We start from the raw sequence: 20,429 nt of genomic DNA on the forward strand, positions 1-20,429 counted from the left end.
GGGGGTGGTTTACTAAAAAAACTGGAGAGTGCAGAACCTGGTGCAGCTCTGCAGAGAAACCAATCAGCTTCCAGGTTTTATTGTTAAAGCTTAATTGAACAAGCTGAAGTTAGAAGCCGATTGGCTACTATGCACAGCTGCACCAGATTTTGCCCTCTCCAGTTTTAGTACATCTCCTCAATGACTGCAGACTATCCCAGTCTGTTGGGTCCTTCAGGGACCCTCAATCTCCTGGTGTCACTTCTTAGCCCCGGCCTCAGTCCATCTGTCATGGGGAGATTTTCTTCTGGACACCTTTAAAAAAAAAAAAAGTGTCAATTGACCCCCCCCCCTTTTCCCTTGGCACCCAGGACGGCAATGCGGACGGGCACTCACGTCATCACATCATCTTGCATTGCCTTTGATGACGGGGCAGCAAGAAGACCAGCAAGAGACCAGCGAGAAGAGTGTCTTCCTGAGACCGGCCATGAGAAGAGGAGGGGGAAAGACTGAGGATCACCTGAAAAATGAACTACTGGGAGCTCTGCATGGACACAGGAGAATGGGGCACATAATAGGCGTTTTTCTGTTTTTTACATTGGTGACCTGAACAAAATCACAGCAAAAACACCTGAATTTGAAACGCTCAGGTGTGAACGCAGCCTTAAGGGATGAGGTAGCAACCCTAGCCTCCCATCTTAGAGCCCCCCATCACAGACTGATCCCCCATCACAAACCCCCCATTACAGACTGACCCCCCATCACAAACCCCCCATCACAGACTGATCCCCCATCACAAACCCCCCATTACAGACTGACCCCCCATCACAAACCCCCCATTACAGACTGACCCCCTCATCACAAATCCCCCATCACACACTGACCCCCCCCCCCCATTACAGACTGATCCCCCATCACAAACCCCCCATTACAGACTGACCCCCTCATCACAAATCCCCCATCACACACTGACCCCCCCCCCCCATTACAGACTGATCCCCCATCACAAACCCCCCATTACAGACTGATCCCCCATCACAAACCCCCCATCACACACTGACCCCCCCCCCCCATTACAGACTGACCCCTATAAAAGACTGACTAAAAGACTGACCTCCCATCACAAATGACCCATCACAGACCCCCCCATTACAGACTGACCCTCTATAAAAGACTGACCCCCCCCATCACAAACTGACCCCCCCATTGCAGACTGACCCCCCCCCCCCATTAGAGCTGCACAATTAATCGTTAAAAAATCGTGATCTCGATTCACCCCCTCTGTCCTGCAGAGTTTGCTGTTTCTTTCATATAAACAAGTGGAGAGATTGCAGGAAGTTTAACCACTTAAAGTCTAAATATTTTTCTGACACTTCTTTCTTAAGTTAAAATCAATATTTTTTGCTAAAAAAATTACTTGGAACCCCCAAACATTATATATATATATATTTATTAGCAGAGACCCTAGGGAATAAAATGGCAATTGCTGCAATATTTTATGTCACGCTGTATTGGCCCAGCGGTCTTTCAAATGCTATTTTTTGGGAAAAAATACACTTCAATAAATAAAAGAAAAAAAATCCTAATTCTCATTTTAGCCAGAATCGTGAAGCTCTAACCCCCCATCACAAATCCCCATCACAGACTGACCCCCCCATCACAGACTGACCCCCCCATTACAGACTGACCCCCCCCATTACAGACTGACCCCCCCATCACAGGCTGACCCCCCCAATTACAGACTGACCCCCCCATTACAGGCTGACCCCCCCATCACAGGCTGACCCCCCCATCACAGGCTGACCCCCCCATCACAGACTGACCCCCCCATCACAGACTGACCCCCCATTACAGACTGACCCCCCCATCACAGGCTGACCCCCCCATTACAGGCTGACCCCCCCATCACAGGCTGACCCCCCCATCCCAGACTGACCCCCCCATCACAGACTGACCCCCCATTACAGACTGACCCCCCCATCACAGACTGACCCCCCCATTACAGGCTGACCCCCCCATTACAGACTGACCCCCCCCATCACAGACTGACCCCCCCATCACAGGCTGACCCCCCCATCACAGACTGACCCCCATCACAGGCTGACCCCCCATTACAGACTGACCACCCCATCACAGGCTGACCCCCCCATCACAGACTGACCCCCCCATTACAGACTGACCCCCCCATCACAGGCTGACCCCCCCATCACAGACTGACCCCCCATTACAGACTGACCCCCCCAATCACAGACTGACCCCCCCATCACAGACTGACCCCCCCATTACAGACTGACCCCCCATCACAGACTGACCCCCCCATTACAGACTGACCCCCCCATCACAGACTGACCCCCCATCACAGACTGACCCCCCCATCACAGACTGACCCCCCATTACAGACTGACCCCCCCATCACAGACTGACCCCCCCATTACAGACTGCCCCACCCATCACAGACTGACCCCCCCATTACAGACTGACCCCCCCATCACAGACTGACCCCCCATCACAGACTGACCCCCCCATCACAGACTGACCCCCCATCACAGACTGACCCCCCATCACAGACTGACCCCCCCATCACAGACTGACCCCCCCAGATAGTAGAATCCTGTTCTGCACAGCACTCCCCCCTCCCCACAGAGCCCTACCATATTCACACAAGACGTGCAGCGCGGCCGCTCTGGACAACGGGAGGGACTTTCCACGTTAAAGGTGGGCGATTGATTGCTGGGACCCCCCCGCTGCATAGTAAAGCATAGTGGCACATAATTGTGAAGTGGAAGGAAAATGATAAATGGTTTTCAAAATGTTTTACAAATAAATGTGTGAAAAGTGTGGGGGGACATTTGTATTCAGCCCCCTTTACTCCGATACCCCTAACTAAAATCTAGTTGAACCAATTGCCTTCAGAAGTCACCTAATTAGTAAATAGAGTCCTCCTGTGTGTAATTTAATCTCAGTATAAATACAGCTGTTCTGTGAAGCCCTCATAGGTTAGAGAACCTTAGTGAACAAATAGCATCATGAAGGCCAAGGAACACACCAGACAGATCAGAGATAAAGTTGTGGAGAAGTATAAAGCAGGGTTAGGTTATAAAAAAATATCCCAAGCTTTGAACATCTCACGGAGCTCTGTTCAATCCATCATCTGAAAATGGAAAGAGTATGGCACAACTGCAAACCTACCAAGACATGGCCGTCCACCTAAACTGACCGGCCGGGCAAGGAGAACATTCATCAGAGAAGAGCCAAGAGGTCCATGGTAACTCTGGAGGAGCTGCAGAGATCCACAGCTCAGGTGGGAGAATCTGTCCACAGGACAACTATTAGTCGTGTTCTCCACAAATCTGACCTTTATGGAAGAGTGACAAGAAGAAAACCATAAGAAGTCCTGTTTGCAGTTTGTGAGAAGCCATGTGGAGGACACAGAAAACATGTGGAAGAAGGTGATCTGGTCAGATGAGACCAACACTGAACGTTCTGGCCTAAAAACTAACACTGCACATCACCCTGAACACACCATCCCCACCGTGAAACATGGTGGTGGCAGCTTCATGTGGTGGGGATGCTTTTCTTCAGCAGGGACAGGGAAGCTGGTCAGAGTTGATGGGAAGATGGATGGAGACAAATACAGGACAATCTTAGAAGAAAACCTGTTGTAGTCTGCAAAAGACTTGAGACTGGGGCGGAGGTTCACCTTCCAGCAGGACAACGACCCGAAACATACAGCCAGAGCTACAATGGAATGGTTTAGATCAAAGAATATTCATGTGTTAGAATGGCCCAGTCACAGTCCAGACCTAAATCACACTTTTCACAGATTTATTTGTATCATTTATCATTTTCCTTCCACTTCACAATTATGAGCCACTTTGTGTTGGTCCATCACATAAAATCCCAATAAAATACATTTACATTTTTGGTTGTAAGATGACAAAATGTGGAAAATGTTAAGAGGTATGAATACTTTTTCAAGGCACTGTGAAGTCTTAGAAATCTTTCATTAACGTCTTCATGTTATACAATTTGAATTCCATGTCATAGATACATCATTTATCATTGTAAAAAGACATATTCCACTATTCTTACTTTCCCCCATCCCCCCCCCCTAATTTTACCTGGGAAAAAAAATAAATAAAAACAGAAACCAGTTTGAAAAAAAAAAATAAATAAATAAAAAAAAACCCAAAAAACAAAAAAAACATTTTTTTCCCAATGTAAGGGGGACCAATTGATTCTATTATCTTTTTCAGCCTGCAAATTATTTGTAAATCACACAGTGTGGCCCTCTTGTAGAACATACGGGGCCCCCGATGTGGAGGATTGGTGGGATGAGGACGGGGGTCCTGGGAATACACGGAGTGGACGGCGCAGTCTTGTGGCTTCATTGTAACATCACACTGGAGGTTTCCACAGCTACCTACCAACTCCGACTCCGTACATTACTCCGCTCAGGTCAGTGTGTGCCCTCTACACAACATGTCCATGTGATATTCCACCCACCGCAGGGGAGACGTCCACCTCCCAACCCAACCCAAGACCAGGAGATATCCACTAATCCACCCTCATACACTCTGATCCTGAACTATACCTGAACTCTGTGTGCAATCCACCATCCTCAGAATAGGTCCAGTATACACAGCCTTTCTCTGATGGGGACCCAGATATAAGGGGGGCTCTCATGAAAATACCAATATAAGGGGAGGGGGGCTCTGATGAGGACACCAATTTATGGGGGACCCTGACGTAAAGGGGGACCCTGACATAAAGGGGGACCCTGACATAAAGGGGGACCTGACGTAAAGGGGGACCCTGACAGGGACTCTGATGGGGACCCTGACATAAAGGGGGACCCTGACGTAAAGGGGGGCCCTGACGGGGACCCTAATGTAAAGGGGGACCCTGGCATAAAGGGGGACCCTGGCGGGGACTCTGATGGGGACCCTGACGTAAAGGGGGACCCTGACGGGGACCCTAACGTAAAAAGGGGGACCCTGGCATAAAGGGGGACCCTGACAGGGACTCTGATGGGGACCCTGACATAAAGGGGGACCCTAACGTAAAGGGGGACCCTGGCGGGGACTCTGATGTAAAGGGGGGCCCTGGCATAAAGGGGGACCCTGGCGGGGACTCTGATGTAAAGGGGGACCCTGACGGGGACCCTGACGTAAAGGGGGGCCCTGGCATAAAGGGGGACCCTGGCGGGGACTCTGATGGGGACCCTGACGTAAAGGGGGACCCTGACGGGACTCTGATGGGGACCCTGACATAAAGGGGGACCCTGACGTAAAGGGGGATCCTGGCAGGGACTCTACATCAGGGTCCCCCTTTACATCAGGGTCCCCCTTTACATCAAAGGGGGACCCTGACGGCGACTCTGATGTAAAGGGGGATCCTGGCAGGGACTCTGATGGGGACCCTGACGTAAAGGGGGGCCCTGATGGGGACTCTGATGGGGACCCTAACGTAAAGGGGGACCCTGATGTAAAGGGGGACCCTGACGGGGACTCTGATGGGGACCCTGACGTAAAGGGGGACCCTGATGGGGACCCTAACGTAAAGGGGGACCCTGATGTAAAGGGGGACCCTGACGGGGACTCCGATATCCCTTGCACAGCTCAGTAAGTATGAACTGTACATCCCTGTACGGTGGTAGCACACAGTACACAGCTGTATCCTGGAACAAAGCCACGGCTGCTGTCAGCCTCACATCTCAGCCGCCATCCTCTGCAGACCAGTCACTGTGCTGAGTCAGGTGACTGACGACTTCCACACCATCAGACACCACTGATCACTCATCTCCTACAAACACCAGGAATAAACTTTGTGTTCTATCATTCACTACATCCACATTCAGCAGGATTTTCACACTTCCCCCACCCCTCCAGACTGACATCCACCCATCGAAACATTTTTATATTTGTAGAACTCCTCCCACTGCACTGAATGCTTTAGCAAACCCAGATACTACCTTGTAAAAGCAGCACTGACCTAACTGCTGAATATAGTCTGTGCTGATAGCAGAGCTGTGGGAGGGCCCATTAGGCCCCACCCACTACAGGAGGGGGCGGAGACAAGACCAGTCCCCCTGCACAAGAAGAGAGAGCAGCAGTGATTGGTCTTTATTACAGGAATTCTCACACTGGATGACGGCACAGATCTGGAGGAAATACACAAATGCGCTCTACAATGTACAGGACTCTCGTGTGGTCCTATCATCGGGTATGTGGTACTCTACTGTAGTCTAAGTAGCTGATCTGCAGCACTCCATTGTGATCCAGGTACAGTGCCTTGAAAAAGTATTCATACCCCTTGATATTTTCCACATTTTGTCATGTTACAACCAAAAACGTAAATGGATTTTATTGGGATTTTATGTGATAGACCAACACAAAGTGGCACATAATTGTGAAGTGGAAGGAAAATGACAAGGTTTTCAACATTTTTTACAAATATGTGAAAAGTGTGGGGGTACATTTGTATTCAGCCCCCTTTACTCCGATACCCCCAACTAAAATCTAGTGGAACCAATTGCCTTCAGAAGTCACCTAATTAGTAAATAGAGTCCCCCTGTGTGTCATTTATTCTCAGTATAAATACAGCTGTTCTGGGAAGCCCTCAGAGGTTTGTTAGAGAACCTTAGTGAACAAACAGCATCATGAAGGCCAAGGAACACACCAGACAGGTCAGGGATAAAGTTGTGGAGAAGTATAAAGCAGGGTTAGGTTAAAAAACAATCTCCAAAGCTTTGAACATCTCATGGAGCTCTGTTCAATCCATCATTGGAAAATGGAAAGAGTATGGCACAACTGCAAACCTACCAAGACATGGCCGTCCACCTAAACTGACCGGCCGGGCAAGGAGAACATTAATCAGAGAAGAGCCAAGAGGTCCATGGTAACTCTGGAGGAGCTGCAGAGATCCACAGCTCAGGTGGGAGAATCTGTCCACAGGACAACTATTAGTCGTGTTCTCCACAAATCTGACCTTTATGGAAGAGTGACAAGAAGAAAGACATTGGTGAAAGAAAGTCATAAGAAGTCCTGTTTGCAGTTTGTGAGAAGCCATGTGGAGGACACAGCAAATATGTGGAAGAAGGTGATCTGGTCAGATGAGACCAAAATTCAACTTTGTGGCCTAAAAGCAAAACTCTATGTGTGGGGGAAAACTAACACTGCACATCACCCTGAGCACACCATCCCCACCGTGAAACATGGTGGTGGCAGCATCATGTGGTGGGGATGATTTTCTTCAGCAGGGACAGGGAAGCTGGTCAGAGTTGATGGGAAGATGGATGGAGACAAATACAGGACAATCTTAGAAGAAAACCTGTTAGAGACTACAAAAGACTTGAGACTGGGGCGGAGGTTCACCTTCCAGCAGGACAACGACCCGAAACATACAGCCAGAGCTACAATGGAATGGTTTAGATCAAAGAATATTCATGTGTTAGAATGGTCCAGTCACAGTCCAGACCTAAATCCAATGGAGAATCTGTGGCGAGACCTGAAAATTGCTGTTCACAGACGCTCTCCATCCAATCTGACAGAACCTGAGATATTTTATGAAGAAGAAGAATGGGCAGAAATGTCCTCTCTAGATGTACAAAGCTGGTAGAGACATCCCCAAAATACTTGCAGAGAAAGGGGGTTCTACAAAGTATTGACTCCGGGGGGCGCCATACAAATGTCCCCCCACACTTTTCACATATTTATTTGTATCATTTATCATTTTCCTTCCACTTCACAATTATGTGACACTTTGTGTTGGTCTATCACATAAAATCCCAATAAAATACATTTATGTTTTTGACAAAATGTGGGAAAGAAATGTCAAGGGGTAAGAAAACGTTTTCAAGGCTCTGTATCTGATCATAAATACTCCAGTATAGTCCTAGTGACTGGTTAGTAGTACTTATCATAGTCTAGTATCTGATCAGCAGTACTCTAGTGTAGTAGCAGATCAATGGTACCCAAGTATAGTCCTGGTATCTTCTCAGTACTCCAGTACAGCACCGAGGACCGATCAGTCGTACTCTATCATACATCTAGTGACTGACCAGTACTACTCCAGTCTGGTCCCAGTAACTGACCAGCAGTTCTCTGGTAAAGTCCTAGTACCTGATTAGTAGTACTTTAGTAAAGTCCTAGAATCTGGTTGGTAAATGCTCTAGAGTACAGTCCTAGTGTCTGATTTGCAGTACTCAAGTATCTGATCATTAAGTACTTTAGTGTAGTCTTAGTATATGATTGGTAAGTCCAGCATCTGATAGCCAAGTTCTCCAGTATAGTCTGGTGACTGATTGGTAAGTACTCCAGTATAGTCCTGGTGACTGATTGGTAAGTTCTCCAGTATAGTCCTGGTGACTGATTGGTAAGTACTCCAGTATAGTCCTGGTGACTGATTGGTAAGTTCTCCAGTATAGTCCTGGTGACTGATTGGTAAGTACTCCAGTATAGTCTGGTGACTGATTGGTAAGTTCTCCAGTATAGTCCTGGTGACTGATTGGTAAGTTCTCCAGTATAGTCTGGTGACTGATTGGTAAGTTCTCCAGTATAGTCTGGTGACTGATTGGTAAGTACTCCAGTATAGTCTGGTGACTGATTGGTAAGTTCTCCAGTATAGTCCTGGTGACTGATTGGTAAGTTCTCCAGTATAGTCCTGGTGACTGATTGGTAAGTTCTCCAGTATAGTCCTGGTGACTGATTGGTAAGTTCTCCAGTATAGTCCTGGTGACTGATTGGTAAGTTCTCCAGTATAGTCCTGGTGACTGATTGGTAAGTTCTCCAGTATAGTCCTGGTGACTGATTGGTAGGTACTCCAGTATAGTCCTGGTGACTGATTGGTAAGTTCTCCACTATAGTCCTGGTGACTGATTGGTAAGTTCTCCAGTATAGTCCTGGTGACTGATTGGTAAGTACTCCAGTATAGTCCTGGTGACTGATTGGTAAGTTCTCCACTATAGTCCTGGTGACTGATTGGTAAGTTCTCCAGTATAGGTCTAATATCTGGCTGGTAAGTACTCTAGTAATGTGCCCGTGACTGATTGGTATATCCTCTAGTATAGCCCTACTCTTGATTGGTAAGACCTAATACCTGATTGGTAAGTACTCCGGTATATTCATATAAAATAACAATATACAGCGCTGTGTGCAAACTAAAAACCTTCCAGTGCCCCCCGTGTACCCCATAATGACACCAACACCCGGATGATGATGATGATGATGATGATTACACGTGGAGGGGACATCAGAAGGTGACGATTCCATACAAAGTCCATCGAAGACATGCTGGTAGGTTAATTGGCTTCTGTTCAAAAAATTGGCCCCAGTATATGAATGTGAGTTGGGGACCTTGGATTGTGGGCTCCTTGAGGGTAGGGACCGATGTGAGTGTGCGATGTATGTGTGGAGTGCTGCGTAAATTGACAGCGCTATATGGGTATCTTAAAGGGGTTGTAAAGGTAAAAATTTTTTCACCTTAATGCATTCTATGCATTAAGGTGAAAAAACTTCTGACAGAACCGCCGCCCCCAGGCCCCCCGTTTTACTTACCTGACGCCTCGAAAGTCAGCTTCGCGTTCCCGACATCTGTTCCTCCGCTCACCCTGGCCGCTGATTGGCTGCAGTGGATGGATTGAAAGCAGCGCAGCCATTGGCTCGCGCTGCTGTCAATCACATCCGATGACGCGGCGCGCCGGGGGGCGGGGCCGAGTGATACAGCGAGCGGCTATAGCCGCCGGCTGTATCACGGGAGCGCGCCCGCAAGCACTCACCACCGTGCGAGGGAGCTCGCATTAAGGTGGTGAATGCTTGCGGGGAGGAGCTGAAACAGCCGCCGAGGGACCCCAGAAGACGAGGTTCGGGGCCACTCTGTGCAGAACGAGCTGCACAGTGAAGGTAAGTATAACATGTTTGTTATTTTTAAAAAAAAAAAAAAACACCTTTACAAACGCTTTAAGTAAATAATAATAATAGATGAGCATCTTAATGAGACACAATGTACAGGGATAGGGACAATTGTAGACACTCACTCTGGTTGAACTGGATGGACTGGTGTCTTTATTCAACCTTACTATGTGATAGAACAAAGGGAACCCTTCATTCCCCATGTACATGGCGGAGTCCCCCTTTATTGAAAACTCTTATTGTACCACAATTTAACCTCAAAATATATATATATATAATAATTATAAATATATAAATATATATATATATAAATAATAATAATAATAATAATAATAATAATAATATAACAATCAACACCCAAACTCGAACAAAAAAAAAAATACAATAATAATAATTTATTTTGTGTTAGGGTGTTTAGTTATTTATTATTATTAATTTTTTTTTTTTTTAAGGGGTAAGGGTTAAAGTTAAGGGTAATTTATTTATTGTTACTTAGTATTCATTTATTGAATTTATTTATGATTTTTATTTGTGTGTTTATTTTACATTTATTTATTTTTATTATTATTCATATTACTTATTATTCATTTATTGAATTTATTTTTTATGATCTTTATTTGTGTATTTATTTTATATTTATTCATTTATTATTATTACTTAGTATTAATTTATTGAATTTATTTATTCTTTATTTATGATTTGTATATTTATTTTACATTTATTTATTCATATAATAAATTAAAATAAATATAATAATAATAATAATAATAATTAACCGTAACCCCCTAATGGGAATCACAATACATTAATAATCCCTAAGGGAAATGACTGAAGGTGTACGTGGAGGGGACGGGGCCTGTGGTATAGTGTACACAGCGCTGTATACGGTCTGTGTGGTGTGAACCTGTCCTAACAGCATTCCAGTTCAGTGCAGGAAAAATGCAACATGCTCTACTTTTTTTTCCTGGAACACACTGGTGTGAACTATATACACACACACACACACACACAGAGTGGATATAAAAAGTCTACACACCCCTGTTAAAATGTCGGCTTCTGTGATGCAGAAAAAAAAAAAAACGAGACAAAGATAAATCATTTTAGGGCGGGTTCACAGAATAGAAACGCAGTCCGGATGCGTTCCGAATGCTTTACTGCATGTGCGTTTTTGATGCGTTCCAGTGCATTTTTTCCCCACTCTTTTTTTTTGTTTTGTTTTTTTTAAACCTTAAGGGTCAGTTCACACCACATGCAGTCCAGTGCGTATATTTTTTCTGCATCAAAAACGCATATGGTTTTCAATGGCATAGTTCACATTCCGCGTTCCAGAAAAAAAAAAAAAAAAAAAAAGGAACATGTTGCATTTTTCCTGCACTGGACTGTACTGGAACGCAGTAAAACATACTGGAACGCACTGGGACACACATGTCCTTATTTAAGGTTAAGAAATAAGAGGGGGGGGAATGCACTGGACTGCACCAAAAATGCATAAAAAACGTGTAAAAAAAGGCGCATGCAGGAAAGCATTCCGAAGGCATCGGGGCTGCAATTCTATGGGGTGAACTGGCCCTAAATAAGGACATGTGCGTTCCAGTGCGTTTTTGATGCATGTTACAGAATTCCAGTACAATCCGGTGCAGGAAAAATGCAGCATGTTCATTTTTTTTTTTTCCTGTAACTGCAAGCACTGGTGTGAACTATGCCATTAAAAACCATATAACCGACTTTCCATGCGTTTTTTTAATGCAGAAAATAAACGCACTGGACTACATGTGGTGTGAACTGGCCCTAAATAAGGACATGTGTGTACCAGTGCGTTTAGGTGCCTTCCAGTGCGTTTAGGTGCCTTCCAGTGCGTTTAGGTGCCTTCCAGTGCGTTTTTGGGCCAGTTCACACCACATGTAGTCCAGTGCATTTATTTTCTACATTAAAAAAAACGCATGGAAAGTAGGCAATATGGTTTTTAATGGCATTTTTCACACCAGTGCTTGCAGTTCCAGAAAAAAAAAAAAAAAGTAGAACATGCTGCATTTTTCCTGCACTGGACTGTACTAGAACACTGTAAAACGCATTAAAAACGCACTGAATTGCACTGAACCCTAGTATAGTGGGGGAAAAAACTGAAAAAAAAAAAAAAAAAGCACCTGGAATGCAGCCGGAAACGCATCAAAAATGCATTAAAACCGCGCATGCAGAAGCGCATACGGAGCGGATATGGAGTGCGTTTTTGTGGTGTGAACCAGTCCTAACAGCGTTCCAATGCAGGAAAAATGCTGCATGTTCTACTTTTTTTTTTTCTGGAACGCATTGGGTGTGAACTATGCCATTGAAAACCGTATAAACCTACTTTTCATGCGTTTTTGATGCAGAAAAAAATAAAACAAAAAACGCACTGGACTGCATGTGGTGTAAACTGGTCCTCAGAACTTTTTCCACCTTTAGGACCAGTTCACACCACATGCAGTCCAGTGCGTTTTTTATTTTTTTCCGGATAAAAAACGCATGGAAAGTAGGCTTATATGGTTTTCTATGGCATAGTTCACACCCAGTAGTGCGTTCCAGAAAAAAAAAAAAAGTAGAACATGCTGCATTTTTCCTGCACCGGAACGCTGTAAAATGGCTTCAAAAACGCACCTAAAATGCACTGGAACACACATATACTTATTTAAAGTTAAGAAAAAAGAGGGGGGGGATGCACTGGAACGCATCAAAAACGCACCAAAAACGCGCATGCAGAAAAGCCTCTGGAACGCATCCAGACTGCGTTTCTATGGTGTGAACCGGCCCCCTAAATGTGACCTATAAACTACTACACACCTCCCATCATTTAGGGCCCCGTTCACACCTCAGCGTTTTGTAGCTTGAAGCCGGAAGCTACAAAACGCTTGAGGGGGGAAAAAAATCCATCATTCTCTATGGAGACGGTTCACATCTCCACTCCGAGTCGCCTGAAGCTCAAACAAGTTCTGAAACCTTTTTGTCGCTCGAATCGGGCGGATTTGGGCGTTTTTGGAGCAGGAAGCAGATGACAAAATCTAAAAACATAGCAACAAATGATGAAACAGATGATCATTTTTCCTATTGGCTAATGAAAAAAAAGCCAAAGCTCAAAAACGCCGGAAAACGCTGCATGGAAACGCACAAATACGCGCAAAAAAAAAACGCGCAAAAAACGCTACGCTCAGGTGTGAATGGGGCCTAAAAGTGCCTCTGATTAACCCCAAATAAAGTTCAGCTGTTCTAGTAGGTCTTTCTTGACATTTTCTTAGTCGCATCCTACAGCAAAAGCCATGGTCCTCAGAGAGCTTCCAAAGCATCAGAGGGATCTCATTGTTAGAAGGTATCAGTCAGGAGAAGGGTACAAAAGAATTTCCAAGGCATTAGATATACCATGGAACACAGTGAAGAGTCATCATCAAGTGGAGAAAATGTGGCACAACAGTGACAATACCAAGAACTGGACATCCCTCCAAAATTGATGAAAAGATGAGAAGACAACTGGTGAGGGAGGCTGCCAAGAGGCCTACAGCAACAATAAAGGAGCTGCAGGAATATCTGGCAAGTACTGGCTCGGTGGACAATAATCGCATTCTCAACCAAGGTTCCTCCTGAGGTTGCTAGGGGTTCCTTCAGCATTGGGTACGTTTTGCCACTCAGATAAGGTCCCACCGACGCCATTGATCTTTTTTAGCTATCTGTAAGGAGGTAATTCTTCCCAATGACCACAAGTGTAAGGACCATTCCTCTCACTGACCATCACACTAATGTATCATGAGTTGTAGATTTCTAATTTTTAGCAGGGGTTCCTCAAGACCGGAGAACTATTTCAAGGGTTCCTCTGTGTTGAGAAAGGCTGACCTAGCGTATTCTTCATATGTCTGGGTTATGGGGTGGAGGAGTGGCAAGACGGAAGTCTTTTCCTACCAAGAAAAAACATCGAAGCCCGGCTAAATTTTGCAAAAAACACATCTAAAGTCTCCGAAAAGCATGCGGGAAAATGTGTTCTGGTCTGATGAAACCAAGGCTGAACTTTTTGGCCATAATTCCAAAAGATATGTTTGGTGCAAAAACAACACTGCACATCACCAAAAGAACTACCATACCCACCGTGAAGCACGGTGGTGGCAGCATCATGCTTGGGAGCGTTTTTTTCTTTAGCAGGAACAGGGCCCTTAGTCAAGGTAGAGGGAATTATGAACAGTTCCAAATACCAGTCAATATTGGCATAAAAACCTTCAGGCTTCTGCTAGAAAGCTGAACGTGAAGAGGAACATCATTCTTCAGCATGAGAACGACCCAAAGCCTACATCCAAATCAACAAAGGAATGGCTTCACCAGAAGAAGAGTCAAGGAATGGCCCAGCCAGAGCCCAGACCTGAATCCCATTGAAAATCTGTAAATGGTCTGCAGAGAGCTTCCAAAGCATCAGAGGGATCTCATTGTAAAAGGTATCAAGACAGGAGAAGGGTAGAAAGAATTTCCAAGGCATTAGATATACCATGGAACACAGTGTAGACCAGAGGGTCTCAAACTGGTGGCCCTCCTGCTGTTGCGAAACTACATGTCCCATGAGGCATTGCAAGGCTGACAGTTACAAGCATGACTCTCTCAGGCAGGGGTATGATGGGACTTGTAGTTCCGCAACAGCTGGAGGGCCGCCAGTTTGAGACCTCTGGGCCTGTAGACAGTCATCACCAAGTGGAGAAAATGTGGCACAACAGTGACATTACCAAGAACTGGACGTCCCTCCAAAATTGATGAAAAGACGAGAAGAAAACTGGTCAGGGAGGCTGCCAAGAGGCCTACAGCAACATTAAAGGAGCTGCAGAAATATCTGGCAAGTACTGGCTCTTTGGTACATCTGATAACAATCTCTCGTATTCTTCATATGTCTGGGCTATGGGGTAGAGTGGCAAGACAGAAGTCTTTTCCTACCAAGAAAAAACATCCAAGCCCGGCTAAACTTTGCAAAAACACATCTGAAGTCTCCGAAACGCATGTGGGAGAATGTGTTCTGGTCTGATGAAACCAAGGTTGAACCTTTTGGCCGTAATTCCAAAAGATATGTTTGGTGCAAAAAACAACACTGCACATCACCAAAAGAACACCATACCCACCGTGAAGCATGGTGGTGGAAGCATCATGCTTGGGGGCTGTTTTCTTTAGCAGGAACAGGGGCCTTAGTCAAGGTAGAGGGAATCGTGAACGGTTCCAAATACCAGTCAATATTGGCACAAAAACCTTCAGGCTTCTGCTAGAAAGCTGAACATGAAGAGGAACTTCATCTTTCAGCATGACAACGACCCAAAGCATACATCCAAATCAACAAAGGAATGGCTTCACCAGAAGAAGATTCAAGGAATGGCCCAATCAGAGCCCAGACCTGAATCCCATTGAAAATCTGTGGGGTGATCTAAAGGGGGCTGTGCACAAGAGATGTTCCCGTAATCTGACAGATGTGGAGTGTTTTTGCACAGAAGAGTGGGCAAATATTGCCAAGTCCAAGATGTGCCATGGTGATAGACTCATGACCAAAAAGACCGAGTGCTGGAATAAAATCCAAAGGTGCTTCAACAAAGTATTAGTGTAAGGGTGTGCAAACTTATGCAACCATATTATTTTAGTTTTTTTTTTTACTTCCCTCCACCTAAAAGATTTCAGTTTGTTGTTCATCTGAGGCCACCTTACCTTATGGAGGCCAGGAGAAGGAAGAGCCTGGGGCCGCTCCGGCGAGCACACGGGAGACATTCTCCTTCCAGCCAAACAGAAACCGGAAGTGTGTCCTGAGACACGATTGGCCAGGGAGCCCTAAGACCTCCTGGCCAAATAGGAGACTTCCTGATTGGCCGGGAGGAGAATGAGGAAGAATATCAAATATTCACATAATTGGGTGAGATCGTGGGGGCGCAGTGCCCTGTGCCCAGAACCCACCCTGTTTTGAAACCTATTAGAGCCTCTGGATCTAATCATGTGCTTCAGAAAAACACACCCCCATGATTGGAATCCATGCGTCTGGCGTCCTGTATGTAGATCAGGGGGGGGGGGCCAAACACATGGATGGGGGAGCGGCCACCACTGTACACTATATTACCAAAAGTATTGGGACGCCTGCCTTTACATGCACATGAACTTTAATGACCTCCCATTATTAGTCCGTAGGGTTCAATATTGAGTTGGCCCACCCTTTGCAGCTATAACAGCTTCAACTCTTCTGGGAAGGCCGTCCACAAGGTTTAGGAGTGTGTCTATGGGAATGTTTGACCATCACCAACAAAGCAAGGTCCATAAAGACATGGATGAGCGAGTTTGGGGTGGAGGAACTTGAATGACCTGCACAGAGTCCTGACCTCAACCTGATAGAACACCTTTGGGGTGAATTAGAACGGAGACTGCGAGCCAGGCCTTCTCGTCTATAAGAGCTTCAACTCTTCTGGGAAGGCCGTCCACAAGGTTTAGGAGGGTGTCTATGGGAAGGTTTGACCATTCTTCCAGAAGCGCATTTGTGAGGTCAGGCACTGATGTTGGACGAGAAGGCATGGCTCACAGTCTCCGCTCTAATTCATCCCAAAGGTGTTCTATCGGGTTGAGGTCAGGCCTCTGTGCAGGACAGTCAAGTTCCTCCACCTCAAACTCGCTCATCTATGTCTTTATGGACCTTGCTTTGTGTGCAGTCATGTTGGAACAGGAAGGGGACATCCTAGAGTTGTCACCTCATCCCTTTAAACCTGAACACATATTAATTACACAGGTTCTGTGGCTGATTAAGGTGGTAACTGAACTCACTTGGTGCCTTATCTGCATTAACTAAGCCTCAGAACCCGTGTAATTCATATGTGTTCGGGTTTAAAGGGATGAGGTGACAACTCTAGGACATCCCCAAAATGTTCCCACAAAGTTGGGAGAATGAAATTGTCCAATATGTCTTGGTGTGCTGACACCTTAAGAGTTCCCTTCACTGGAACTAAGGGGCCAAGTCCAACCCCTGAAAAACAACCCCACACCATAATCCCCCCTCCACCAAATGATTTGGACCAGTGCACAAAGCAAGGTCCATAAAGACATGGATGAGCGAGTTTGGGGTGGAGGAACTTGACTGGCCTGCACAGAGTCCTGACCTCAACTCAATAGAACACCTTTGGGATGAATTAGAGAGGAGACTGCGAGCCAGGCCTTCTCGTCCAACATCAGTGCCTGACCTCACAAATGTTCTTCTGGAAGAATGGTCAAACATTCCCATAGACACACTCCTAAACCTTGTGGACAGCCTTCCCAGAAGAGTTGAAGCTGTTATAGCTGTAAAGGGTGGGCCAACTCAATATTGAACCCTACGGACTAATGCTGGCCATACACTATACAGAAAATCGGCTGAACCCATTTTCGAAAAACGAACGTTCGACCGTGACCGCAAACGATCGTGCCATCATATAATGTCCGATAATCTGTTCAGTGGACATGAATAAATAATTTTGTGTTCGTTTTTTTACATATACCTAGTGCAGGCAGTTCGGACGGGAAACACATTAACCTTGCAATTTATCGTACGTTCGGCAGAAATTTTCCAAACATGCCGTTCGTTTTTTTTCCACAAAAACGTCACAAACGATTATCGATTTGTACCCACTAACTTGCCGAAAAACGAACGAAGTGTCCATACGAACGATTTTTCGGCCGATTTTTCGTATAGTGTATGGCCAGCATAAGACTGGGATGTCATTAAAGTTCATGTGTGTGTAAAGGCAGGTGTCCCAATACTTCTGGTAATATAGTGTATTTGGTGTTATTATGGAGCGATAGGAAAACTTCCAGCAGATTAGAAGCTGTAAGGAGGGGGGGGGGTATTTCCAGGTGGGGGGGTAGGGTGCCCCAGGAGAGAAGGGGGTGGGGTAGATAGTACCATTTAGGGGGAGGAGGGGGGGTATGTATTCCCAGAGGGGGGGAGGGGGTAAGTGGTATCAGGTGGGGGGAGATAATACCATTTAGGAGGAGGGGGGGTATTTCCAGGTGGGGGGGGGGTAGGTTGCCCCAGGATAGGGGGAGGGGGGTAGATAGTACCATTTAGGAGGAGGAGGGGGGTTATTTCCAGGTGGGGGGGTAGGTTGCCCCAGGAGAGGAGGGGGTGGGGTAGATAGTACCATTTAGGAGGAGGGGGGGGGGGGTAGGTTGTACCATGTAGGGGGTGATCGGTACTCACAGGACAGGACGAGGTCCCGGAAGGCGGTGTGTTGGGTCCGGTCCCGGTGTCGTAGTTGGTGGACGATGTTCCGCTTCCATCGGATCCCGGAGTCTCCCCCCGGCCGCTGCATCCCTCCGACACACAACACGAGGGCGGGGCCACACGTCACTAGGTGGGGCGAGAGTGTGCGGGGCGGAGCCTAACGCCGAGGGACCCAACCAGTGACGGGACAGCGCAGGGGGGGCGGGGCCCAGCACTCGTACAAAGTAACAGGGGCGGGGTTTGGAACAGATACAATGTATGAGAGAGATCAGAGGGGCGGGGCTGACACTGATACAATGTGCAGGGATCCCCTCCCCCTCCCCCCCCCCCCCCCTATACCTGTTCTGCCTGTATGGGAGGTGTGACTCCGCCTCCTATCACAACAAGTATGCGGCCAGTGAAGTCAGACTGTCAGATCGAGAAATGCAGCTTCCATGTCTATGTATGAGCCCCTCCCCCTCCCCCTCCTATATAATGACAGGATAATGCTGATTGCCTGGCTGACCCTGGGATGATGATGGGGATTGGTCGGTGTGAAGTCAGGACTTCTGATTGGACAGAATCCTCACCATGACACCAAGAGATCCTTTATACTACAAAGTCTTAGGGGGTCACCTTTGTATGTAGAGACTCCCTACACTGTGTGCACCAATAGAAACACACAGCCCATAGATCAGAGCACAGAGACACAAGATGGGGGCTTCAGGTACAGGGGCCACCTACCCGACATACCCACCCAACCTACCTACCCACCCACTTACCTCACCTACCCAACCTACCTACCTCTCCTACCCTCCTACCAACTTACCTACCTCACCTACCCACCCACTTACCTCACCTACCTGACCTACCTCTCCTACCTACCCACCTACCTACCTTTCCTATCCACCTACCTACCTGACCTACCTCACCCACCAACTTACCTCAATTACCCAATTTACCTACCTGGGTTACCCATCCACTCACCTACCTACCCACCCACCTACCTGTCCTACCTACCTCACCCACCAACCTACCTACCTCTCCTACCCACCCACTTACCTCACCTACCCAACCTACCTACCTGACCTACAGTATCTCACAAAAGTAAGTACACCCCTCACATTTTTGTAGATATTTTCTTCTATCTTTTCATGTGACAACACTGAAGAAATGACACTTGTCTACAATGTAAAGTAGTGAGTGTACAGCTTGTATAACAGTGTAAATTTGCTGTCCCCTCAAAATAACTCAACACACAGCCATTAATGTCTAAACCGCTGGCAACAAAAGTCAGTACACCCCGAAGTGAAAATGTCCAAATTGGGCCCAATTAGCCATTTTCCCTCCCTGGTGTCATGTGACCCGTTAGTGTTACAAGGTCTCAGGTGTGAATGGGGAGCAGGTGTGTTAAAATGTGGGGTTATCACTCTCACTCTGTCATACTGGTCACTGGAAGTTCAACATGGCACCTCATGGCAAAGAACTCTCTGAGGATCTGAAAAAAAAGAGCAGCTAGGAATCCTACTAAGAGTACCTACCCTGTTTCCCCGAAAATAAGACCTAGCGTGATTGTCGGTGATGGCTGAAATATAAGCCCTACCCCCCAAATAAGCCCTACCCTGAAAATAAGACCTACAAGGACTTTAACTAGGGCTTATTTGGGGGGTAGGGCTTATATTGCAGCCATCACCAACAATCACGCTAGGTCTTATTTTCGGGGAAACAGGGTATGAGCCCTACTATAAAACATCTTGGAACCCTACTATGAGTATCTTGGAATCCTACTATGAGTATCTAGTAACTCTACTATGAGTATCTCTGAGCCTGTCGGGAAGGGCAGGGGGTAGTGATGGACCTTCCTCCCCCGTTGGGTGCGAAGTGTGGGTCACATGTGAGGCCTGCCCCCCCCCCGGGTGGGTTCTCCTGGGCTGGGCACCTTGTATGGGATGGCTCTATTCCACACACACGGGGTACTTCTACTCTGTGCCGTTCTTCACCAACGTCCCGGGACAAGGCTGAGGTTGCCATCAGGAAGTATTTGACCTTAAGGTGGACCTCTACTCAGAGATGAACGTACTCCATGTACATTTGCACAACTCTTCAACTGGAGGCCCCCTCCATATAAATATACATCTTCCCAATCAGGACACTGACCACAGCAACATGTCCAACCTTTTCCCACCACCAGTCCCCATAGACGCATGGAACCCCACCGTGCACATAACATGGGCTCCAATGTGCTGTTGACTTTAACCCTTGAACTTCTGTACAGGACGTGGACCTCTGCGGTGAAGTTCTGTTCTAGTTGCTAGGGGAGATGGAATGTGGCGTAGGGTTGTGCT

At 46.6% G+C, this 20,429-nt stretch overlaps 1 protein-coding gene across 2 annotated transcripts in view; it reads right to left on the minus strand.

Moving 5' to 3' along the window:
• Positions 1-18,243, minus strand: part of ATG16L2 (autophagy related 16 like 2) — a 103,273-nt gene extending 85,030 nt beyond the window's left edge. For both annotated transcript variants that reach the window (XM_073612614.1, XM_073612613.1), the window contains exon 1: positions 18,082-18,243. In XM_073612614.1, coding sequence (XP_073468715.1) covers positions 18,082-18,193 — 112 coding nt within the window. In that variant the 5' untranslated portion in view covers positions 18,194-18,243. The remainder of the gene's footprint in view (positions 1-18,081) is intronic.
• Positions 18,244-20,429: the final 2,186 nt, after the last annotated feature.

The sequence above is a fragment of the Aquarana catesbeiana genome, linkage group LG02, assembly GCF_042186555.1.
Source record: "Aquarana catesbeiana isolate 2022-GZ linkage group LG02, ASM4218655v1, whole genome shotgun sequence".
Lineage (NCBI taxonomy): Eukaryota > Metazoa > Chordata > Amphibia > Anura > Ranidae > Aquarana > Aquarana catesbeiana.